Genomic DNA, 26,883 nt, shown 5'->3' with positions numbered 1-26,883 from the left:
AGGAACCTGTGAGCTTAGAGCCCCTGGAAGGTGAAGGTATGTCTGTCAACAGTGGAAGAGGAAAAATTGATTAAATATAATAGAGCAGACTTAAAGGTCTGCAGAGACCAGGAATTGTAGTGCCGGCAGATGTTACTGAGAATGCTGGTCCAAGAGCCAGTAAACGAGTTAATAGGTTTCAGAAGGAGTTGGGGGTCTGGAAAGTGGAGGTTTTGATTTATTGATTTATTGAGTGTTGAAGGTGAGAGTCCATCTCTATTGGATATAGCCAATAGTTTAGTTTAGTTTAGTTTGGTTTAGAGACACAGCGTAGATACAGGCCCTTCGAGCCACCGGGTCCTCGTTGATCAGCAATCCCCGAACACTGACATAATCCTACACACACTAGGGACAATTTACAATTATACCAAGCCAGTTAACCTACATAGCTGTATGTCTTTGTCGTGTGGGAGGAAAGCAGAGGTCCCGGTGAAAGCCCACGCAGGTCATGGGGAGAACGTACAAACTCCGTACAGACAAGCACCTGTAGTCAGGATCAAACCCGGGTCTCTGGCGACGTTAGGCAGCAACCCTACCGCTGCACCACCATGCCGCCCAATAGTCCAGAAAAACTATAAGTCCAGCACCAGCAAAGTCCCATGAATGCTGGATTAAGAGGTTTTTTTTACCACAGGTTGTTTTCTCTCTTGCCCAGTGAGTGTTTCCAGAACTTTCTGCCCTTGTAATATCCCGGGGTGCCTTGAGATAACCCAAGCTTTGTGAAATGTGTAAGAAGGGACTGCAGATGCCGGTTTAAACTGAAGATAGACACAAAATGCTGGAGTAACTCAGCGGGACAGGCAGCATCTCTGGAGAGAAGGAATGGGTGACGTTTCGGGTCGAGACCCTGCTTCAGACATCTTTGTGAAATGTACGGGTTCTGGAACTGTGGGGTGTGGAGGAGAAGCAGGGAGGGGGTGAGCTCCTGTGGTTTTGGATATCCACAAAGCTGTAGCCTTCACTATACCTCACAACAAAAGCTTTTCACTGTTCCTTGCCACACGTGACAATAAACTAAACTGTTTTAAGATGATAGACAATAGACAATAGGTGCAGGAGTAGGCCATTCAGCCCTTCGAGCCAGCACCGCCATTCAATGCGATCATGGCTGATCACTCTCAATCAGTACCCCGTTCCTGCCTTCTCCCCATACCCCCTCACTCCGCTATCCTTAAGAGCTCTATCCAGCTCTCTCTTGAAAGCATCCAACGAACTGGCCTCCACTGCCTTCTGAGGCAGAGAATTCCACACCTTCACCACCCTCTGACTGAAAAAGTTCTTCCTCATCTCCGTTCTAAATGGCCTACCCCTTATTCTTAAACTGTGGCCCCTTGTTCTGGACTCCCCCAACATTGGGAACATGTTATCTGCCTCTAATGGCATCATGTCCTACTGTTTATCCTCAGAAACCTTTTAAAACGCTGACATAGAGAAGATGTTGGTTTGTAGTTGGCACGGATTTAGGTTGGTTCAAAAGCAAAAAGCAGATGCTGCGTAGAGTTTAGATTTTTCAGTAAATCCATCCACATACATCTCCTTCGGAAAGGATAATCGATTGAGACAATTTCATACCTGAAATATCATTAAAGTGAAATAACTCCATTTTAGCTACTGAAATTATTTAATGACTTGGAATGTAATTGAGACTTTGCAACATCAAGCATTATGTCAAACAGCTGAGACAGGTACCAGATAGGAGTAATGCTAGCCGAGGCTGGGGAGAGTGAAAAGAACATTAGATTAAATCAGAAGCTGTGAAGTTTTACTTTCAAAGCAAAACTTCTCAGCCACAAAGTTATTGGGAAGGATGAAATGGTCATTCATCAGATGTTATGCCTCATTGATGGTTTGACACAGTTGTGAGGGTACAAGGGGTTCAGCTCATCGCAGAAGGAATGGAGAGGGAGGGAAGAGTACCATTTAAGCTTAATTTAAGGATGCAGCACAGAAACAGGCACTTCAGCCCACCAATTCCATGCCATCCATCGATCACCAGTTCCCAATTTTTCATCAAGACCTTGCTTGATGAGCCAAATGGGATAATTTACAGAGACCAATTAATCTACAAAACACTCGTCTTTGGGGTATGGGGGAAAAAAACGAAGAACCCAGAGGAAACTTAGCTGGTCACAGGGAGAACATGCAAACTCCACACAGACAGCACCCTTGGTCAGGGTGGAGCCGTTATCTGTGGGGCTGTGAGGCAGCAGCCCAACCAGCTGCACCACTGTGCTGCCCATATTGTAGCATCGGCCTAAACATTAAGATGACTGTAAGCCCTCAACTTCAATAGACAATAGATAATAGGTGCAGGAGTAGGCCATTTGGGCCTTCGAGCCAGCACCACCATTCAATTTGGATGAACTTTTTCAGTCAGAGAGTGGTGAAGGTGTGGAATTCTCTGCCTCAGAAGGCAGTGGAGGCCAGTTCGTTGGATGCTTTCAAGAGAGAGCTGGATAGAGCTCTTAAGGATAGCGGAGTGAGGGGGTATGGGAAGAAGGCAGGAACGGGGTACTGATTGAGAGTGATCAGCCATGATCGCATTGAATGGCGGTGCTGGCTCGAAGGGCTGAATGGCCTACTCCTGCACCTATTGTCTATTGTCTATTGAGCATGGCTGATCATTCTCAATCAGTACCCCATTCCTGCGTTCTCCCCATACCCCCTGACTCCGCTATCCTTAAAGAGCTCTATCTAGCTCTCTCTTGAATGCATTCAGAGAATCAAAAGGTACTTCAATCAAAGGTATTATGCTACAGAATAAGGGATTATTTTGATATTTGCTAAAAACTATAATCATGTACTTTCGGTACAATCTGCTACAATCAGAATACTGGCCTATCATGGGACATCATAATAAAACATCAGTCCTCCAAATGGCCTCCTACCCTGTAAGAGACTCCAAATTTTGCGATGTGTGATGGGAATTTGCCTTGTAACGACTTGTTTTCCTTGCATTGCAGCTGCAGAAGGCAATAATCGACCACGTGTCGGACTCTTTCCTGGACACCACCGTCCCTCTCCTGGTCCTGATTGAAGCTGCAAAGAGTGGGAATGAAAAGGATATCAACGAATATGCGGCCATATTCAGAGAGCATGCCAGTAAACTGGTGGAGGTAAGAGACGGATCACTAGACTCCATACATCTAGCATTACACATTTTCATTGTGAATCAAGACGACAATTGATGGTGCTCTGAGGGGTGTTTCCAAACATTACATAGTTGAGGCCAGTTCATTGGCTATATTTAAGAGGGAGTTAGATGTGGCCCTAGTGGCTAAAGGGATCAGGGGGTATGGAGAGAAGGCAGGTACGGGTTACTGAGTTGGATGATCAGCCATGATCATATTGAATGGCGGTGCAGGCTCGAAGGGCCGAATGGCCTACTCCTGCACCTATTTTCTATGTTTCTATATATGAATGTATAATGTATTAATGTAACCTTGCACTCCTTAGAGTACCCCTTGGAGTCAAGAGTATTTATTTGTCAAATGCAATAGCACTGGAACCATGAAATACTTGCTCCAGCTTTACAGGCACGCTAAATGAAACAACACAACCAATAGATATACAATATCTGTTATTCTAGGTAAAACAGATCATCATAGTGCAAGGGTCGAGACCTTGCTTCAGACCCAAGTGACAGGTACCGACAGTCAATCCACCGTTTTTCACAACAGTTCCCCTTGCGTGCCCTGCGTTCCACACTGGGTAGCATGAGTCAGGCCTTCGCTCTGACTCTCCCACAGCTCCGGGCCTCGTTCACCCAGATCTGCAATGGACCCCAGCTTTACTTCATTCCACGCCCTCAACAAATGCTTCCTTGCTTACCTGGACTCTACTAAGGATCACAAGCTTGCCCGTCTCCAGACCGGTGTCCCTCCACCGACACTCCTTGACTCGATTGCCCGCAGGCCCAGGGCTCCACCACCACTCCATACCACCTGCCCGATCACCACGGGGCTGAGACCTGGGATGCCATCGCCGCCACGAGGAGTCTGAAGAAGGGTCGCGACCCGAAAGGTCACCCATTCCTTCTCTCCAGAGATGCTGCTTGTTTGGAAGATCTTTGAGGAATGTCAGGTGCAGTTGGCTTTACTTGGAGAGGAGATGGGTGCCATCAGCTCACACAAAGCATGGGTCCAAACCAAATAGAATTAGACAGCTGGATAAACAGTATGCTGAAGGAACTCAGGTGGTAAGGCAGCGTTTGTGAGGGGAAATTGATAGTTGACGTTTAGGGTCAAGATCCTTCCTCTGGATGGAATGCTCAAGATTCCAGCATCTGCAGTCCCCTTAACTCCTTTAAACAGCTGAATAGTTTGTGAAAGGTTTCCTGGGCACATTTCTATAGAGGTAATGAGCAGGTTCAGTTTTTACACACGTCCATAAGTTGATTTTGTCAAAATTTGAGAATTACTCAAAATCATTCAATATGGTAACCATACCTCAATGTATTAGAATGAATGGTGTTGAAGAGGGCTAATCAACATGATCATTTTATTGTCTTCCCCTGCCTAACTGCAAAGGTATTGAGTCAGTAGGTCCCAAACTCAATGACTGATTTTGATGGGCATGAAGTATCAGTAGCTGCTACATTTGATTGTATTGTTGCACAAGTATCAATAGATGTGATTGCTTGTCAATTTACAAAGCAACTCTCTTAAGGAGCGTCCAATTTGAAAGTGGGAGCATGTGCTCTTAGGATTCACTGATGTCTGATCACTGGAGATAGGTTTGCATGTAAACAGAGCTTTTCCCTCAAGACTGGTTCTTATTTGAATTTAATAATATTTATCGGAACTCATTTTTTGTGGAGTGCCTGTAAATTGGGCCCTCGTAACCTGGGAGGTCTTGTGAGTAAAGTTTGGTGACTGCCTATGTGGAAGTAGCCCGATAATATCTAAATTAAAATAAAAAAAGCTGGGAGCACTCAGCAGATCCGGAAGCGACTGTGAAAAAATCGATGAGGTCTTTATCCACAGTTGCTGCCATACTGGAGCGGCACAGTGGCGCCTCTGGTAGAAACACTGCCTCACACTGTCAGAGTTCGATCCCAACGTTGGATGCTGTCTGGAGTTTGCATGTTCTCCCCGTGACCGCATGTTTTCCTCCGGGTACTCCAGTTTCCTCCCACATCCCAAAGATGTGTGGGTTTGTAATTGGCCTCTGTAAATTGTCCCTAATGTGTAGGGGAAGTGGGATTGCATAGAACTAGTGCGAACGGGTGATCAATGGCCGATGTGGACTCGGTGGGCCAAAGGATCTGTTTTCATTCTGTATCTCATGCTGCACAGCGGTAGAGATGGTGCCTTACAGCGCCAGAGACCTGTCTTTGATTGCAAGTATGGGTGCTGTGTGAACGGAGTTTGTACATTCTCCCTGAGACTGCACGGGATTTCTTCGGAGTTCTGGTTTCCATAAAGTTCGTAAGTCATAGGAGCAGAATTTGGCCATTCGGTCCATCGAGTCTACTCCGCAATTCAATCACGGCTGATGTATTTTTCCCTCTCAGCTCCATTCTTCTGCCCCCCCAGAACCTTTGACACCTTGAATAATAAAGAACCTGTCAATCTCTGTTTAAAAAAATACCCAATGGCTTGGCTAGCACAGTCGTCTGTGGCAAAATCATCCACAGATTCACCACCCTTTGACTAAAGAAATTCTTCCTCAACTCCTTTTCCTCCCACCTTCCAAAGACGTGCAGGTTTGTAGGTAAATTGACTTCTGTAAATTGTCTCCAGTGTATAGACTAGAACTAGTATACGGGTGATTGCTGGTTGGCATGGATTTGGTGGGCCGAAGGGCTTGTCTGCATGTTATACCTCTAAACTAAACCAAACTAAACTAACCCCAACTAAACTAACTAAACTTGCTGTGTATTTACAATGTTTTCTGTTTTTATTCCAAATTAACAGCATAGGCAATTCCTTAGATATTCATTTATTTATAATAGTGGTGGTAACAACAAAAAAGTAAGGATTTTTAAAGTTTCTAAACCACTGTCTATTTAGAGTGTTGGCAATTTATTCTGAAGAAAACCAGAAACCTTACTGGAATAACAATTTGTTTAATGTTGATTCTCTTGTCTGTAGCAGTGAATAGTCACATCAAAAGATGAGAACATTGCCAATCAGGAGTTTTTTCTCTTGAAAATCCTTTCTTCTGCCCTCCTGAACTCTCAGCAGCTGAGCGATGTAGGCATTGGGAATATTACACTAAGATAGAAGCTCCAAAACAAGACACAAAGTGCTGGAGCAACTCAGCGGGTCAAGCAGCCTCTCTAGAGAACATGGATAGGTGATGTTTTGGGTTGGGTCCCTTCTTCAGGTTGAAGGGCCCTGACCCGAAACATCACCTGTCCATGTTCTCCGGAGATGCTGCTGACCCGCTGAGTTACTCCAGTACTTTGTGTCCTTTCCTGTAAACCAGCATCTGCAATTCCTTGTGTGTCAATTCAATACATATCAAGTCTCTGCTGTTATTAATGCTGTACGGAGTGGAGCCCTTCTAACATGATTAAAAAAACACTTGGCTGAGGGACAATTTCTTCCCCATTTAGGACATGAACACATCCAGACCTCACCTCCTGTTTGTTCTTAGACTGGTAAAAATTCTGTCTGTCGGGTTACATTTCTCCAACTGTCAGCTGGGATTATGAAGGGTAGAACACTTGGCAAACAGCTGGAGATTATCAATGAGTAGGTTGAAAATAATAAGGAATGGGGAAAAAAGAACAGAAAATTCAGTGAAAATTAAACCATGGTGGGATGCTCACCATAACTTCCAGAACAAGGGGCCACAGTTTAAGAATAAGGGGTAGGCCATTTAGAACGGAGATGAGGAAGAACGTTTTCAGTCAGAGAGTGGTGAAGGTGTGGAATTCTCTGCCTCAGAAGGCAGTGGAGGCCAGTTCGTTGGATGCTTTCAAGAGAGAGCTGGATAGAGCTCTTAAGGATAGCGGAGTGAGGGGGTATGGGGAGAAGGCAGGAACGGGGTACTGATTGAGAGTGATCAGCCATGATCGCATTGAATGGCGGTGCTGGCTCGAAGGGCTGAATGGCCTACTCCTGCACCTATTGTCTATTGTCTATAACTGCATGAGGAACATTGCAAAGTCCCATTTGTGATGGAAAGGACCTCTTCAAAAAATGACTTCTTGCTTTCAATTGTGCTTAACTTAATTATCAATACTATTGTTCAATGTATTATTCACCAACGACATTTGTTTGAAAGTGGCAAGATATCATTACAAAGAAAATCCCTTTTCGATTTTTGTCAAATGTAACAGAATTGATGTTTGAAATGATGAGAAGGAATGAATATAATAATCAAAGCAATAACATGGTAAGTAATATAAATCAGACCTCATAGGGAGAACATTGGCTTCCCTAATTTCAAGTAATCCTTGCTTTCTTTCTCTCTCCATCCCTCCCCCTTCCCAGTTCTCCGACCAGTCTTACTGTCTCTGGCTACATTTTATCTCTGTTTGCTTTGTGGTTACCTTCTCCCAGCTAACATAGATCTATTCTACATTTTCCTTGATCTCCATTCCCTTTGCCCTGTTTTCACATCGTCACACTTCCTTACCTATCTATCTCCCTCCCTCCTGACGTCAGTCTGAAGAAGGGTCTCGACCCGAAACATCACCCACTCCTTCTCTCCAGAGATGCTGCCTGTCCCGCTAAGTTACCCCAGCATTTTGTGTCTATCTCAAAGGGAGAAGGTAGATAGCTACTCAAGGATAAAGGAGGGAATTTATCTTTGGAGTCTGGGGATGCAGACGAGTACTTTACATCGGTTATAAGCAAGGAGAAGGACATGGAGGGCAGTGAGATCAGTGTGGAGAATAGCAAAATGCAAGGGTAGTTTGAGATTAAGAAGGAGGAGGTGTTTTGGCTCTTGAACAGTCCTGTGGGATGACTGTTCGGTAACCAGTTAGGCCAACTGTACAAAAGATTTCATGCTGTTCCCGAGAATTATAGACAATGCAAACCACAATGTCACCACAACTTCTACAATTGTCAAAGTACTTTATATTCCTTTAAGTACTTTGTGGCTATTTTACAATAGACAATAGACAATAGACAATAGGTGCAGGAGTAGGCCATTCAGCCCTTCGAGCCAGCACCGCCATTCAATGCGATCATGGCTGATCACTCTCAATCAGTACCCCGTTCCTGCCTTCTCCCCATACCCCCTCACTCCGCTATCCTTAAGAGCTCTATCCAGCTCTCTCTTGAAAGCATCCAACGAACTGGCATCCACTGCCTTCTGAGGCAGAGAATTCCACACCTTCACCACTCTCTGACTGAAAAAGTTCTTCCTCATCTCCGTTCTAAATGGCCTACCCCTTATTCTTAAACTGTGGCCCCTTGTTCTGGACTCCCCCAACATTGGGAACATGTTTCCTGCCTCTAATGTGTCCAATCCCCTAATTATCTTATATGTTTCAATAAGATCCCCCCTCATCCTTCTAAATTCCAGTGTATACAAGCCCAATCGCTCCAGCCTTTCAACATACGACAGTCCCGCCATTCCGGGAATTAACCTAGTGAACCTACGCTGCACGCCCTCCATTGCAAGAATATCCTTCCTCAAATTTGGAGACCAAAACTGCACACAGTACTCCAGGTGCGGTCTCACCAGGGCCCGGTACAACTGTAGAAGGACCTCTTTGCTCCTATACTCAACTCCCCTTGTTATGAAGGCCAACATTCCATTGGCTTTCTTCACTGCCTGCTGTACCTGCATGCTTCCTTTCATTGACTGATGCACTAGGACACCCAGATCTCGTTGAACTCCCCCTCCTCCTAACTTGACACCATTCAGATAATAATCTGCCTTTCTATTCTTACTTCCAACCACCAATGTGAGCAATGAAGTTAATGTGAACAACCCACTAATTCTAGATAAACCACAGGGTATGTTCATTGTTTTGAGATGTGAAATATCTGAAGTTGGTTACCATCTTCAATGCGCTACCACCATCACAGCCTTTGGTCATTTGATTAAGAGGGAATTTGAAGATCGACACCTCATTCTTAGCACAAGACGCATGATCTACCAGGCAAACAGTGATCCCAGCCCTCCGATAAGCCTCTGCGATTCGGGCCACCTACTGCAAACATCTCAAAGCACTGGAAAAATACCACAAATGTTGGCTGTGCAAAATCCTCCAAATTTACTGGAAGGATAAACAAACCAAGCGTCCTTTCCCAGGTCAACGTTCTGGATTACCTTTTGTTCTGTACTCTGTCAGGTAGAAACAAACAAAAATATTCAGGGATATGCTCGGTTTCTTGAAGAAGTGCAAATTCACTGCTGATTCCTGTGTGTCTCTGGACCATGACCAAAAAAATGGAGAACAGCCATTCAAAATGGTATCAAGAACATTGTGGCTGTGTATTAGAAGCACACAGAAGCTCTGTAGAGGCAATAGAAGGAGTGCACCACCTCACAAATGAACCACAAGCCTGTCCCACCATCCACCTCCTGGTCCCATCAATGGGAGAACACACAGTTCCCACATTGGCCTCCTTTCCCACCTCAGAATCCAGGGGATCTGGACTGGGAGGAATTGAGAATGATGATATGTTAATGTGCTGTCATACTAATACATTCCCAAATGTAAATGTACATTTGTAAACATAATTTTTTTTTGATATCAAGAGAAAAGGCTGATGCTGAGATAAGAGTGTTTGACAAGTTACTGAAAGAACTTATTTTCAAATAATGTGAACGGGCATTGGTTTATTGACAATTAAACTGGCTAATTAATCAACTGGCAACCTACCAGTCCCACAGGGATACATTAAAGAGCCTGACTAATTGGCTTTGTTCAACACTCACAGCCTTCAAATGTTGAGACGAAACACCTAACAACTGCAGCAAACACGTTTGGCGTTTGAGTTGTTTGAGGCCAAGCAAATAACAAGGCCTCTCCTCGTGACAAACACATCAAGCGAAAGCTGTCGGCTTATTTTATTGTGTAGGAACTGCAGATGCTGGTTTCAACTAAAGACAGATACAAAATACTGGAAAAACTTCTTGAAAGAAGAAGGGTCTCTAACTTCAGGTAACCCCGGCATTCCCTCTCTATCTATCCCTCCCCTACCCAAGTCACACTAGCTTCTTGTTTTCACCCAACAAACAGCTAACAATGGCCTGTTCCCTTTGTTACTTTGCATATCTTTCATTCATTGTTCTTTATCTCTCTACACCATTGTCTAAATCTCTCATTTCCCTTATCCCTAACCAGTCTGAAGAAGGGTCTTGACCCAAAACGTCACCCATTCCTTTTCTCCAGAGTTGCTGCCTGTCCTGCTGAGTTACTCCAGCATTTCGGGATTATTTTATTGTGTGTATTATGGTTCAACCGCCCATTGCACAACTCTGTCCATTTTTATTCCCATGGATTTCAACAGGAATAAAATTGGGAGCTACTTAATTGGCAGCTGATCCAGTATTTCCCATTCCACCCTCGTCATTTCATCAAAATGACCCCTGATGTGAGTAACGCAATTACCAAGGATTGGAAAGTGTGTTTGATGCCAAATGAAAGTATCTATTTCTGCAGATGGTGCAGTTTTCTTTGAGAATTAGATTCATGAAAGGAAATCCTCAGAAGCCCTGAATTGACACTGATTGAGTTGTACCCTTACAAAATTGATTATTAATGTAGGCTCCTTGCTGGTTATGAAATTGATGATTTATTATTGTTGTGTAGTGAAAAGAAAACAAAACAGCTTAGTTTGGTTGGGACGTTCATTTTATCACCGTGCCTGCATTAGTTGTAAACAAACCTGCTACATGGGAATATTGCAGCTCATTTTGATGCGTTTGTGTGGATGATGTCAAACAGGTAACTGAAGGAGGAGCCAAGGTATTGAATTTAAACACAAAATGTTGCAGATATTTTTCAGCTTAGTAGATTTTCCCAAGTGAATGGTTATTTAAATTCCCTGAGTCCCTGCGTCATATGATTCGTATTGACCAACTTTTCTTTTGGTCATTTTGTTCGTTTGGAGCCAAAGTTTCTCTGGAAATTGGGAAAAATAAACAAATTCTCAAAGGTTAGCTTAGCAAAAATATTAGTAGAATTTTCAAATGCTTGAGGGCCTGGTTAAGTTGAAGTACTATAAAATGATACATCATGTAGCTGCTATTTCTTAGATTCTTTACTGTTGTTTTGGTGGTTAAATTTAAAGCCAAGGTCAACTGGAATGTATTTATTCTGTTGTTTCTGGGCAAGAATGGTCTCGTGAAGGTAAGAGATAAAGGTCTCTTGTTCATTTCCAAAAACAAGAACGGCAAAAACTGATGTTCACAGCTGCAGGATGTTTGAAAGGGAAGAGAAGAAATTCAACAGACCACTCTATCACCAGGTACCTCAGGTCGGCAGACTTGGGGCTACTGACTATCCCGCGGTCTAGGCTTAAGCTCAGGGGTGACCGCGCTTTTGCGGTTGCAGCTCCTAGACTGTGGAACAGCATCCCTCTCCCCATCAGAACTGCCCCCTCCATCGACTCCTTTAAGTCCAGGCTCAAAACCTATTTCTACTCCCTAACATTTGAGGCCCTCTGAGGGGGCACTGTGAACTGTTTATGTAGGTGCTGTTATGTTTGTGTGCCATTGTATGTTCGTTCTTAGTACCTGAACTGATGTACAGCACTTTGGTCAACGTGGGTTGTTTTTAAATGTGCTATTGTAGCGACCATAGGGATTGGTCCTGAGAGTCGAACCCTCGGATTGGCCAGCAAGGTCACATGGTGGTGCGACCATAGGGATTGGTCCTGAGAGTCGAACTCGCTGATTGGCCAGCTAGGTCAGGTGGTGGTTTTGGGGCCCAAAAACCAGGCAGTGGGAAGAGAACTTCGATGTGAACAGTTTGAGTTAATGGTTGTCTGTAATCTCGTTTGTTATCCTTTGTAATTGAATATTGCTGCCGCAATAAACTTCTTTAACAAAGTACAAGCCTCCAGACTCGCCATACTATACAAATAAAATTGACTTGACTTGACTTGTCCCAGAGATGCAGGATTACGATTACGTTGACACATGGAGAAGCCAGGCTTTTTGTACTTGAATAGTGATGGTGAAAAAGCAGTTGACAACAGTGCTTTGGATCAGGAAGGGGTTAGATGTAATAAATGAGGGAGGTGTATTTCCATTGAGGGAGGTAATACCCAGTTCATGTAGATTTAACGGGATTGGATAAAGGACCAGAGATGATATGAGGAGAAACGTATTTGTACAAGTAGTTAGAAATTGAAATGAATTGTCAGGTAGATTGGTGGAAACAACTTTAATTCTTAGTTCTTTCTTCTTCAAGTACTTAAACAGTTAAAAAGATAGATAATAAGGAAGGAGCAAGGAAACAGTGCATTTCTGTCCAAAAGTGCAAGTACAGACCAGATGGGCCAAACAGTCTCCTTCTTTACTAGTAAGTGATTCCATGGTCTGTGTTTAACTGGATTCCTGTGCAAATAAAGATGCTCTGGGATGTTGGGACCATGCGTTCCCCACAGCATTAACATAAAGCACAGAGCACAAACCTATTTAGCACAGTGAAATCTCAAGGTATAACACAGATCTCAAGATCTGTGCAGCAGGCTCCGTGTCAGGTTCAGTATATTGCTGTTTTGACTGATTAGATTTCTGTGAATTAGATGCTTGATGGCACCCATGAGGATTGGTAAGTCGCTGAGTGTGTGATGCCCTTGTCCCTTGCTGCACGGATGCCAATGTGGAGGAGCTTTCAGTTTGAGTAACTGCACATCTGCCAGAAATTGATGCTATTGCCTTGGTTGTAATCAGCTGCTTGAAACTTGTTTCTCATTTGCATCCAGTCAGCACTCTTTGCCCTTGATTTCCCATTGTTACATTTTAGACAAGCATCCTATGTTCTGTATACAATATTGACCCATTCCTGATAAACATGACCTTACACATTGGTAAAGCATATCTTCAGTTCAAGGGTTGGTTAAAAGACTAATTTTCACAATGAATCCATAATTCCTTCCGTTTACAATAAGTTTAGTTTAAGTTCAGAAATACAGCATGGAAGCAAGCACTTCGGTCCATGGTGACCATTGATCACCCATACACTACTTCGATGTTATCCCACTTTCACATCCTGCACACTAGGGGTAATTTACAGAAGCCATAGTACCTACAAACATGCAGGTCTTTGGAAAGTGGGAGGAAACGAGGACCTGGAGAAAACCCAGGTGGTTACAAGGAGAATGTAAAACTCTGCACAGACAGCACTTGTATTCAGGATCAAACCGGGTCTCTGGTGCTGTGAGGCAGCAGCTCCACCACTGTGTCTCAGCTGTGGTGAACCTGGTGCTGGGGTGCAGCCCTCTAGTCAGTGGGAAGAATGTAGTTGTGTGCTGCATGGATGTGTTGGACTTTCCATTTGCTGTCTTTTTTCAAACCTCCCTCACAGTCCAAACAGGACCTGCACTTCTCATTTAGGAAGCAAGATTCAATTTTATACCGATTGCTCTGCATAAATTATTCAATTTGCAATGGTGGCTGTTTTTAGTGATAGATGTTGTTGATCCGGCAACCCATCGATCACTAAGATTTACTGCAATTCATCTGTCTTTAGAGTTAGTGGTGTGAGATTCCACTAGTTGCTCTTGTAACCATTTAGCGGCTTTCTGTTACTGCGAAATAGTCTAATTCCAGCCAGCATTAGCTGAAATGGACCTTTGGAAGATCTTTGCAGGCCATTTCCATGTCTGAACTGGTATCCTTGGGCGTACAGTCTTGGTAAGTTGAATATGTGTTAGTCGATCCCAAGTCATTAAACAAATTCGCATTTCAAGATGCCATACTTTCTTACAATTAAAACAGCAAGCTGGACTTAATGAATACGCACAAAAAGCTGGATTAACTCAGTAGGACAGGCAGCATTTCTGGAGAGAAGGAATGGGTAATGTTTCGGGTCGAGACCCTTCTTCAGACTGGTTAGGGATAAGGGAAATGAGCAATGGGTGACGTTTCAGGTCGAGACCTGATACAGTTGCGTTGAATTGTTCCACTGACAATGAAAACAGGGTTTCCAACTTTTTATGTTCACACAACCCTATCCTAATGAATAAGACATAGATTGGGCAGATGGAAATACCATGTACGAGAGGACATAGCTTTAAGGTGAATGGGCCAATGTTTAAAAGAGATGCGCAGGTTTTTTACACAAAAGGTGGTGCGTACTTGGAACATACTGTCGTGGGTGATAGTGGAGGCAGATACGAAAGTGGCATTTAAGGGACTTTTGGATTGGCACATGTATATGCAGGGAATGGAGGGAAATGGATGCAGGCAGATGAGTTGGGCATCATGTTCGACACAGACATTGTGGGCCGAAGGGCCTTTTCCTGTGCTCTATGTTCTGCAGTATGTAAGATGCTGCCATTACTGCACACCTTGACTTATAAACAGCATTAAAGGGATCTCCCCTAGCTCTTTGATTCTGTATCAAAGTCAATCTCATGAATCTTATTGAATATGAGCTCCAGTGTATTAACATCCTTAGTGTGAATATGCTCATCTGGGAATCCACAAGCATATTGATCCCTCAATGCACAATGTATGAATGTCCTCACATTTCAATGTTTTGATCCATGATCAATGCTTTGATGGTAGGGATGAATTTTTTAGCATTTTAATGTTTCTTGGGTTTTGAGTTAAATTGGTTGCTGAATATTTGATAAATGTCTTTGAATGAAAACTAGGTTGATTTATGAGGTACTAATAATTTTACTGTTGTTGTGTAGGAATGAAAGCTACTATTTAAAGAATAAATTTCTTCCACACATAAATGTCATTGTTCTAGTTATTAGCACTTTTCCCCACTTGTCTATAATATTGTTTGTACAGGAAAATGTCTCCAAGCTTTCTATGTATCAATGAAATGTTTCCCTCAGCTTGTCATGATTATGTAATCTTATAGTGTGTCAAAGATAGACACAAAATGCTGGAGTAACTCAGCGGGACAGGCAGCATCTCTGGAGAGAAGGAATGGGTGACGTTTCGGGTCGAGACCCTTCTTCAGACTGATATCAGGGGAGAAGGTGGTTCTATTAAGGAAGTGAATAGCTAAGAACGTGTAAAGTGTGAAAAAAGGACAAAGGGAATGGGTGGCACGGTGGCGCAGCGGTAGAGTTGCTGACTTACAGCGCTTGCAATGCCAGAGACCCGGGTTCGATCCCGACTACGAATGCTGTCTGTACGGAGTTTGTACGTTCTCCCCGTGACATGTGTGTGTTTTCTCCGAGATCTTTGGTATCCTCCCACACTCTTGGCTTGGTATGAATGTAACATTGTCTCCAGTGTGTGTAAGATAGTGTTAATGTGCGTGGATCGCTGCTCGGTGCGGACCCGGGGGGCCGAAGGGCCTGTTTCCATGCTGTATCTCTAAACGAAACTAAACTAAAAAATTCAAGAAAAATGTAGAATAGATCATTGTTAGTTGGGAGAAGGTAACAACAAAGCAAACAGAGATAAAATGTTGTCAGAGCCGGTATGACGGTGGGAGAACTGAGAAGGGGGAGGGATGGAGAGAGAGGGAAAGCAAGGGTTACTTGAAGTTAGGGAAGTCATTGCTCATATCGCTGGGATGTAAGTTGCCCAAGTGAAATATGGGGTGCTGTATCTTCCAACACACTTACAGTTTATCATTCTGAGTCTGATAAACCATTTTTCCCAAATTCAGTTTCTGCGCAGAATTCACACTGGCTTAAGCTGCCATCTGTCCTTCAGTCTGAACTTGCTTTTCTCGAGAATATTCATTCCAGGTCTCACAGTCTTTTGTCTGACCTTTCATTGCTTCACAGCCCCGTAACCAGTGTTGTATCAGTGCTCACTATTGCGTGAACTGCTGGAAAAACACCCCACGATTCAGAAACTTCAACGTGACCGTTCATTCAAATTTAAAACACAAAGCGCTGGAGCAACGCAGCGGGTCAGGGAGGATTGATAACACAGGGAGTATGTGGGGGGATTTTTAGTGGAGGGGATCTTTTGTGTTGGGACCCTTCTTCAGACTGATCTGACGACGGATCCTGATGCAAGACATTGCTTGTCCATTCTCCCCTCAAATGCTGCCTGACCCACTGAGTTTCTCCAGCATTTCAAGAGTCAAGAGTGTTACAGAACAATGACATTTTTTCTTCCTCATGATTCCAGCATCTGCAGTTCCTTGGGTATCTGCATTCATTCAAATGAATCTGCCAGATTAACTCCGGAAATTTCAACAAACAACAGGACGGCACAGTGGCCGAGCTGTAATGTTGCCTTACAGTGCCAGAGACCAGGGTTCGATCCTGACCAAGGATGCCGTCTGTACAGAGTTTGTACATTGCCCCTGAGACCACGTGTGTTTTCTCCTGGTGCTCTAGTTTCTTTCCACTTTCCAAAGACGTGCAGGTTTCTAGATTAATCGTATTCTGTAAATCGTCCCTAGAGTGCGGGATTGAACTCGTGTAGGTGATTGTAGGTTGTAATAGATTGGCTGTCCCTCCTTGAATCACTGTCGGTAGGTATTCACCACTGCTGACCGGGAGCCCCCCACAAGCCTTGCCATTTCAGAGATGCTCTGACACAGTCATCAGGCCATAACAATTTGGCCCTTGTCAAAGTCGCTCAGGTCTTTATTTCTGCCCATTTCGCCGGCATCCAACACATCAACTTCAAGAACTCACGGTTCACTTGCTGCCAAATATATTCCACCCCTTGACAGGTGCCATTTTAACAAGATAATCAATGTCATTCACTTCACCTGTCAGTGGTCATAATGTTTTGATTTATCGGTGTATATATAGATTTATATCTATATACTAAAACTCTGTTTGTTTGTTTGTGATCGAACTTCAGCCAAAACGGTACACGATAGCGCGACAATTTTAGGTCCACCTTACTTACCATTGTCACTTTAGTGATAATGCAAGTAGTTTTATTGAAATCGGTGTTATATATTTTAAATTATTCACATTTTAAAGTTTACATCTATTTCCGAGGGAGGGAGGGGGGTGGAGGGAGTGTGAAGGAGGGAGGATAAGGGGGGATTGAGGGGGATGGAGTGGGGGGGGAGGGGGAGAGGGGGAGGGTAGGGGTGAAGGGGGGAAGGGGGGAAGGGGGAGGGGAGGGGAGGATGGAGGGAGGGGGGAAGGGGGAGTGGGGGAGAGGGGAGGGGGGGTTGAAGAGAGAGGGGAGAGGGAGATCAGGGTGCTGCACCAATGCAGGAGAAGTTTGGGCCCAATGGGTCCACTTGGTCTAGTATATATATATATACACACACAGGCGCTCGCACACATATACGTATACCCAAAGAAAAAACAACACAATACTGCAGGTGCTGGAATCTTGAGCAAAACACAAAGTGCTGGAAGAACGTAGCAGACTGAAGAAGGGTCTCGACCCGAAACGTCACCCATTCCTTCTCTCCCGAGATGCTGCCTGACCTGCTGAGTTACTCCAGCATTTTGTGAATAAATACCTTCGATTTGTACCAGCATCTGCAGTTATCTTCTTAAGAACTAGCACTCATTGAATTGAAAAGGCAGGACTTGACCCAGACAGTGGAGGTATGAGGTCAATGTCCTCCTAAATCCACTGGCCTTCCCAAATCCAATTAAATGGTTGCAGTAAATGAGTTTGATATTTGTAAAAGTGGTAATTTTCAGATCTACATTTAAGGTCAATTTTAATTGTGAGAGAATCCTTCACCATGTTCAGAATGAGCTTCTTCAACAAATCCTGTGGCCAGAATCAAAGGGTGCAATCAGACATTTTTAGCATCTCCGTGTGAGAGGGAATTTATACACCTCTCTGTATTATAGGTTTTAAAACCTTTATCACAATGACCCTCAGAAACAAGATATATACTTCTGCTGTGGATTGTAATTGGAGATAATCAAAGTACCTTGAACAGTAATTGTGAAAAGGTGAAAGTAGCAATAGAACCCATTAGTGGCTGATCTGTGAGCACAGTGAATGGCTGCAAATTATTATTTATCAGTGTGCTATTTCATTGACTATATAATTATCCCGCCATTTTTGTTGATGCAACAGATTAATGATTGAGAAATGTTGCTTTGCATGAATCATGACGAGGTTTTGCATGATGAATTTGTCGCATTACAAATAACTGCAGCGCCTTCGGAAGTAGCTGCAGTTCTGCTCCGTGGAATTATCGAGTGCAAGACAACAGAGCAGAAGGCATGTCGTTAGCAGGCAGCTCCTTCTGAACTTTAACCAAATTAACTTGGAATGATATGCCAGGAACGCAGCAAACTAAACAGGAGGATGCTTGCGATATGCCGTGATGTTTGCCCTCTCTCGGTGTTTCCTTCACTTGCCCTCCCCTCAGGCCTAATCATTCTTTTTCAACAGTCTGATTTCTCAGCAATATGGAATGGCCCTGAATGTACAATCAGTGTCATCCTTAAATCCCACTGCAAATTTGGTGGGAATTCCTTCGAATCCCAGGAGGAAACACTGTGCATTTTCCTGGGGTGGGGGTGGGGAGGGGGGTTCTCTTGCAGGAGCTTGGAAAGATCCCAGTGAGACAACTTGTTGTAGTAACATTTTGCAGTACTGAACATTCAAAGCAAAACAAAAAAAAAGAATAGGAAGAGCTTACATTGCTTTAGTAAGCCCTTGTTTTAACAGTCCCCTTTATGACGGATATTGGTTGTAGTGAATGCAGCTATCGAAGCTGCCGGCGCTACTCCGGTGCACATGGTAGAATCATGGAAAGGAGATGTTTCGGGTCGGGACCCTTCTTCAGACTGATTCAGTCTGCTGTATTACTCCAGCACTTTGTGTCAGTTCACCTTAAGACTAGGCACTAATGCAGTTGCCTGCACCAGCGAGCCCTTCTGCACCAGCTGCTGTAAGGTCCCCGATTGACGAAGCTGTTGTTGCGGCTCACGTTGTAGCCCCTGGCCACAGGCCGCTGCCAATGACAGGTCACGCTCGGTCCCCGTGGGGCTCCCTCCCCTCTCACCGCCACCCCTTCGTCCTGCCGGCTGTCGCTTTGTCCAGACGGCGTCTTCCCCCATCCATCGCCGCCTCATCCGCTCTTCTCCCCCAGAGTCGCCGACATACTCCACCTTGGAAGGTGTCAGCGATAGCGGGGGAGGAGGAGGAGGAGGAGGAGGAGGAGGCGACATCGGTGGAGGGAGGGGGAAGTGGACAAAGCGATGGCGAGGTGACTGATTGCATCCTGTTGGTGGCGGCTGCCTGAAAAAAGCACTGCCGACCAGGGGCTACAACGTGAGCTGCAAACAACAGCCACTTCAACCGGACCGTGCAGCAGCTGGTGAAGAAAGGCTCGCTGGTGCAGACAACGGCATTGGTGCCTAGTTTACAAGAATGATCCCAGGAATGAGCAGGCTAACCCATGATGAGCATTTGTCGGCACTGGGCCTGTACTTGCTAGAGTTTAGACGAAGGAGGGAGCACTACATTGAAGCATACAGAATAGTGAAAGGCTTGGATAGAGTGGATATGGAGAGGATGTTTCCACTAGTGGGAGAGTCTAAAACTAGAGGTCATAGCCTCAGAATGAAAGGACAATCTATTACAAAGGAGATGAGGAGGAATTTCTTTAGTCAGAGGGTGGTGAATCTGTGGAATTCTTTGCCACAGAAGGCTCTGGAGGCCAAGTCAGTGGATATATTTAAGGCAGAGACAGATAGATTCTTGATTAGTACGGGTGTCAGAGGTTATGGAGAGAAGGCAGGAGGGTTAGGAGGGAGAGATAGATCAGCCACGATTGAATGACGGAGTAGACTTGATGGGCCGAAAGGCCTAATTCTGTTCTTATCATTTATGATCTTATGATCTTTTGATCTAGTTTTAATGTGAAATGACACAAAATGCAGACTGTACAGGAGGCCAGGATTGAACCTGCTTTACCAGAACTGTAAGATAACAGCTCTACTAGCTGAACATAAAATGATCACGTTGAATGGTGGTGCTAGCTCAAAGGGTAAAATGGCCTACTCCTGTACCTATTGTCTATTGTCTATTGTCTATAAGGATTCTCATCAAGTCAGACAGCAGCTATGGGGTGAAAAACTGAATTTATCACGGATGCAGCATGACCTGCATGATATCCCCAGAATTTTCTATTTATATCTTGCAAGGACTAGCGCCACCTACCATAAAGTTGAAGGTTTTCCCAAGGTTCAGGTAGATACACAGTGAATATTTCATGCCATACGCGAGTAATCCTGGGCTAACCTTCCTACCCAGAGAGAATAGCTAATGCAAAAAAAATAGACAATTCAAAGAAAAAATAGATCAGCATTAGTGAAAGTATTAAAAGGTATGATGAAAGGACTACTCAGAGTCATAGAGTCACAGACATAACAGCGTTTAAGCTACAGTCAGACGGGTATATGGAAAGGAAAGATTGAGACGGATGTGGGCCAAATGCATGCCAATCCAGGAATGAGTGGGTTAGCATATGATGAGCACTTGACAGCGTTGGGCCTCTCCTCGCTGGAGTTTACAAGGTTCAGACTTACAGAATAATGAAAGGCATAGGTAGAGTGGATGTGGAAAGGATGTTTCCACTGGTGGGAGAGTCCAGGACCAGAGGTCATAGCCTCAGAATTAAAGGGCGCTCTTTCAGAAAGGGGGTGAGGAGGAACTTCTTTAGTTAGAGGGTAGTTAATCTGTGGAACTCATTGCCACAGAGGGCTGCGGAGGCCAAGTTAGAACGGGTGACAAGGGTAATTGGGAGAAGGCAGGAAAATGGGATTAGGAGGCAGAGATCAGCCATGATTGAATGGCGGAGTAGTCTCAATGGGCCGAATGGCCTAATTTTACTCCTATAACTTGTGAATTTGTGAAATGGGACAAGCTTAGATGGGATATCTTGGGCCGAAGGGCTCGTTTCTGTGCTGTATAACTCCATGACTAACTAGGTTAGATGAAGGGGGTCTGGGAAGAGGCTCAAGTGGTGCAAAGACATTTAATCCGTCTCTGAATCCTGTCTCTGGCATAATTTAAGTAAGTCCATCTCTGCCTTTCATTCCTTCCACACCTCAGGGTCAAAGGCATTTAAAGCAAAATGAAGATAAATTCTTACATTTTTTTTTCATAAGCTCTCTGAAAGACCTTGTTAATTCCTAACTAAACTCAGTTCAGGGTTTGAGTTCTGCAGTAAAGGTCACACAAGGCTTCAATTTGATTTCAGCTTTGTGGGTGAAAATCTGCAAACAATGATGCTGATAACATTTTCCATTTTAATGGTAAATGGTTGCAACAGCTTTCAGTCCGGGTAGGATAGTTGTGCAATTATAACAAATTTGAAATTTCTTATTGGGGATAGTCACTTCATGGAAATATCATCTTCTAGTTTGGCACAAAGTGGTGTTGTCCATGCCTTAGATCTTCAATTATTTCAAGTCCAGGTAATCTTTGTGTTAAGCTACTGATGATTGGCAATCAACTGTGACGGAAACTTGACCACTCTAAATGACTGCACAGTCAGTAGCAATGGTACCAGCATAGTAGCCAATTGCATTAAACAGATTGGCCAATTGCATTAAACGTTTATGGCCATCAAGGCTCAAAATCTAGGTTTAGTTTAGTTTAGTTTATTGTCACATGTACCGAGGTACAGTGAAAAGCAGCGAAAAGGTTGCGACTGACTAATATACAGTATCAAAGGTGAACACGTCACATCTATTAGTACAGGTGTCAAGGGCTATGGGGAAAAGGCAGGTGAATGGGGTTAGGAGGGAGAGATAGATCAGCCATGATTGAATGACGGAGCAGACTTGATGGACTGAATGGCCTAATTCTGCTCCGATCACTTATGAACTTGTGTGCTTCCCAGTCCTTTATTCTTGGGGCCAGGCTTAAGATGTCAGCCTCAGTTGTGATTAGTTAGTAGGTAGTGGGTGGGTTTGGAGGCAGGATCAGGTATTGCGACGGAGAACATTACCAAAGTTTGAGAGCCTGTAGAGGAGAACGAGATCAGATGACCGGAAAGAGTTGGGGTATGGAGGCCAGGAAGCGGACCGGGATGGAAACTGCATGGCACAACAAGGGATCAAGAAGTGGGTGTGGATCAGGGGGAGCAGGATGATCATAAGGGTTGATGGGAGAACATGGGGTGGTTTTATTAAGGGTGTGGGATGCGCAATGGATATGGATTAAGCATTTTATTTACCTTACAAGCCTTTCAAATTGCTATTGTCAAGAAGACAATGTTATTCTGGGAATACCAACAGCAGGCACTCTCAGGATATTTTAGTTTAGTTTAGTGTAGAGATGCAGTGTGAAAACAGGCCCTTTGGCCCACCAGGCCCACACCGACCAGCGATCCCTGCACATTAACACTACCCGACCCGCACTTGGGATAATTTTACATTTACACTAAGCCAATTAACGAACAAACCTGTACATCTTTGGAGTGTGGGAGGAAACTGAAGACCTCAGAGAAAACCCACGCAGGTCAAGGGGAGAACGTACAAACTCTGTACAGACAGCATCCGTAGTCAGGATCGAACCCGGGTCTCTGGCGCGGTAAGGCAGAAGCTCTGCCGCTACGCCACCATGCCCCCACGGCAGACCAAGTTTTTCTGCAGTGCTTCCAAAGAACATTGCAAAGGGAGAGACATCGCCCATATATTGTGTACATGGTGGTGGTATTTTTATAGTGGAATAAAAAGACACACAACTGTCTATTTTGTTTCATTCCTAAGAAAACTAATTTTCAATTCCTTAATGCTGATAAAACCATTGATGTTCAATTCATGTTCCAGTCACTGAAATCTATTCTTTATGTTTTTACTGCCGCTGGAGAATTTTTTAATTTTATGTTTTTCAATGACTCTGAGCTTGACATGGAACTCGTTTAATTCCACACTGGAAAATTTGGGCTGCAGGCTTCATAGCTCATCTTGTGCAAAGTTGGAATCGGATCGACCCATAGCCCCAGATATGCCAGGCTTTTGGACAGGCCAGAGTAACCTCATTGCTCGTCATTGTTTGACACGGCGGCACGGTAGCGCAGTGGTAGAGTTGCTGCTTTACAGCGAATGCAACTCAGGTTCGATCCTGACTACGGGTGCTGCACTGTAAGGAGTTTGTACGTTCTCCCCGTGACCTGCGTGGGTTTTCTCCGAGATCTTCGGTTTCCTCCCACACTCCAAAGACGTACAGGTATGTAGGTTAATTGGCTGGGTAAATGTAAAAAAAATTGTCCCTAGTGGGTGTAGGATAGTGTTAATGTACGGGGATCGCTGGGAGGCACGGACTTGGTGGGCCGAAAAGGCCTGTTTCCGGCTGTATATATATGATATGATATGACTCAGGGCTGGCCCACCATGGTCCTCAAGATTTTTCCAGGGAAGAACTGGTCCACAATCTCGTTGCCCTGACATCCCTGGTGATCACCCAACAAGCTCATACCTTTGGCTCATGGACTTAGCCACAAAGCGGTGGCTACGTCCATGATTTCCAGCACCCTCCCCTTCAGCTCACTGAGCCCGAAGGCGTAGAAGAACTTCTCACCTGTCTGGTGCTGTAGCCCAAAATTGCCAGCGTTTTCTTGTCTGCAAAGGTCGAAGAAAGTGTTTGTGATTAGATTCCAATAAGCCAGCATGGTGGAATGGCTGGAACACGCATAAATTTCGATGTGTGAGCAAGTATTACAGCGGTGGAGGAGTGTTGAATTAATCGTTCCTACATTGGCAGAAAGGAATTTCCATTCTTTGCACTGATCCCTGGAATGAGTAGGTTAACCTATGATGAATGTTCGTCGGCACTGGGCCTGCACTCGCTGGAGTTTAGAAGAATGAGGAGGGGGGGTCTCATTGAAACATACAGAACAGTGAAAGGCTTGGATAGAGTGGATGTGGAGAGGATGTTTCCACTTGTGGGAGAGACCTCTAGGACTAGAGGTCATAGCCTCAGAATTAAAGGGCGTTCTTTAAGGAAGGAGACAAGGACAAATTTCTTTGGTCAGAGGGTGGTGAATCTATGAAATTCTTTGCCACAGAAGACTGTGAAGGCCAAGTCAGTGGATATTTTTAAGGCAGAGATAGATAGATTCTTGATTAGTACGGGTGTCGGAGGTTATGGGGAGAAGGCAGGAGAACGGAGTTAGGAGGGAGAGATAGATCAGCCATGATTGGATGGCAGATTGAATGACTTGATGAGCCAAATGGCCTAATTCTACTATTCCTTATGGCATGACTTTATGACCTTTGTGACGTGTTAATGTGTTGATGAGCACTGTGCGTAGATAGACAATAGACAATAGGTGCAGGAGTAGGCCATTCAGCCCTTCGAGCCAGCACCGCCATTCAATGCGATCATGGCTGATCACTCTCAATCAGTACCCCGTTCCTGCCTTCTCCCCATACCCCCTCACTCCGCTATCCTTAAGAGCTCTATCCAGCTCTCTCTTGAAAGCATCCAACGAACTGGCCTCCACTGCCTTCTGAGGCAGAGAATTCCACACCTTCACCACTCTCTGACTGAAAAAGTTCTTCCTCATCTCCGTTCTAAATGGCCTACCCCTTATTCTTAAACTGTGGCCCCTTGTTCTGGACTCCCCCAATATTGGGAACATGTTTCCTGCCTCTAATGTGTCCAATCCCCTAATTATCTTATATGTTTCAATAAGATCCCCCCCTCATCCTTCTAAATTCCAGTGTATACAAGCCCAATCGCTCCAGCCTTTCAACATACGACAGTCCCGCCATTCCGGGAATTAACCTAGTGAACCTACGCTGCACGCCCTCCATAGCAAGATGGGTGCATAAGTATTCTGTTCAGTTCACTGGCTTTCTATCTACACCTATTAACGCAATTAAGGTGTACAAGGACACTCCAGCACTCTTCCAAAAGTGGAAGAAATAACATTGGTGACAAATGTGTGGGAATAAAAAAAAGTGTGACTGGAATGACAGTGCTGTGATGGACTGCTTTAAGAACTGAGTGCATTATTTGATATTACCTTAATGCTTTGTTGTATCAGACTATTTTCATAGAGAATGGCTGCTGTTAAGAAAGGATGTTTAGCTTTTGATTCTACCCCTAGTCTGAGTGTTTAGTTTAGCAATACAGCACGGAAACGGGCCCTTCGGCCCACCGAGTCCGCGCCGACCAGCGATCCCCGCACACTAACACTATCCTACACACACTAGGGATCATTTTTACATTTACACCAACCTAATAAACCTTTACGTCTTTGGAGAGCGGGAGGAAACCGAAGATCTCAGAGAAAACCCACGCAGAGAACATACAAACTCCGTACAGAAGGACCCATAGTCGGGATTGAACCCGGGTCTCTGGCGCTGTGAAGCAGTAGCTCTAGGCAGTAGCTGCGCCCAGGGCTGTTTTTACAGCATTATGGGCCCCCGGGCAAAGCAGTGTACTGGGGCCCCTACCGTTACTCTCCCCCACCCCCCTTTCCCTACCAGCCCCCTCCTGTCGTGCCGGCGAAAAGCACTTACCGAAAAGCACTTAGCGATGGACAGGGTGCTACATTGTTGCGAAAAGCATTTACAGATCGCTGTGAGAAGCACTTAGTGACCGGAAATGTTGCGAAAAAAGCACTTATTGAACCTACATTTTTAAAGTAGTATTTATTTATTGCAAGTCACTTAACATACACAGATCAGCATGGTGCCCCTATGCTCGTGGGCCCCCGGGCAAGTGCCCATCAGGCCCATGCGTTAAGACGGCCCTGGCTGCGCCACCGTCCTGCCCTACGAGTGATACACTTTCACCACCAAAGAAACCCACACTGCAGGCATCATGCAGCAGCCTGTCTGTGGTAACTTCAGGGTCCAGCAACCCTGTGGCAATCATGTGTTGCTGATTCGGAAAACTTTTGATGTGCAAGGGGTAATCAATGATAATAATGAAAAAGGTGGCAACACATTTGTCGGACCATGAAATCCGGACTTTATGTTGTTTCGTCGTGCGTTCGGATCAAATGAAAGGTGCTGTTTTGATAGCACTGCAATTGAACGGAAGAATTTCATGCAGCCGGAGCTCGTGCACATCCTGTGAGAGTCACACATAGAATGTAGCTCCCCTCATTCAGCAGTGCTCGTGCTTTTCAGAGTTTCCCAGTGGACTGAAACCATATTTCTTCCACAGCTGTACTGAGATCTTTGAAGTCATTTGCTGTGCCACCTGTTCCACAATTTGCCCTTCTGCTATGTGCCAATTTTTCATTACAGCATTAAACTTAATAAAGATTGGTGCAGGTACTGGGCCCGTGGGGGATTCCTTCCTGCAGTATATTCCTCTCCCCCTCGACAGCGTGTAGTTTTAGTGTCTTGATATGATTCATCTGTCAGTGTCACGAATATATAAAGCCTACCTTTCATATAAAGCCGACTTTCCCAGGCTTCTGTCGACCTCACTTCTCCTTAGTCAGTCCCTCAGGACTGAGCAGGACTTGCTTTTGTTCTGCTTCTGTAGGTTCTGAGGCGTTTGATGATCCCCAGACTCTGCCACAGGGACCGTTGGGCAGGGAGTGAGTGCAGTATAAGTGGAGGTTGTGCAGCGTCCTCCACTATTGTTGGCATTCTGCAGGCTCCTGAAGAGAAGGATTCGGTTTTTCCTCAGTATCTTCCCAAAGGCTCCTTCTTTATTTGGAGCCATCGTTGGCAGATGCTCCCACTAGGTGTCGAGGGAGCTACATTTTTTTCTCATGGAGGCTTTGAGAAGTGTTTCCTCTGTTGCCATGATGGACCTCGGAGTTGCACGACTGTTCCAGTAATGAGCCAGAGGAGTGTGATTAGAGCCTCAGTGTTGTGGATATTGGTTTGCTTGTCCCGCCAGAGC

The 26,883-nt window shown here is 44.6% G+C and overlaps 1 protein-coding gene across 3 annotated transcripts in view; it reads left to right on the top strand.

Annotated features, from left to right (window-relative positions):
- The window catches only part of LOC144601244 (catenin alpha-3-like), a 928,496-nt gene that overhangs the window by 474,143 nt on the left and 427,470 nt on the right, over positions 1-26,883 (top strand). For all 3 annotated transcript variants that reach the window (XM_078413251.1, XM_078413253.1, XM_078413252.1), the window contains exon 8: positions 3,003-3,155. In XM_078413251.1, coding sequence (XP_078269377.1) covers positions 3,003-3,155 — 153 coding nt within the window. The remainder of the gene's footprint in view (positions 1-3,002; positions 3,156-26,883) is intronic.

The sequence above is a fragment of the Rhinoraja longicauda genome, chromosome 16 (assembly GCF_053455715.1).
Source record: "Rhinoraja longicauda isolate Sanriku21f chromosome 16, sRhiLon1.1, whole genome shotgun sequence".
In the NCBI taxonomy this organism is placed as follows: domain Eukaryota; kingdom Metazoa; phylum Chordata; class Chondrichthyes; order Rajiformes; family Arhynchobatidae; genus Rhinoraja; species Rhinoraja longicauda.
The sequence above is the reverse complement of the archived record's forward strand: the minus strand, read 5'-3'. Positions and strand labels throughout refer to the sequence as shown.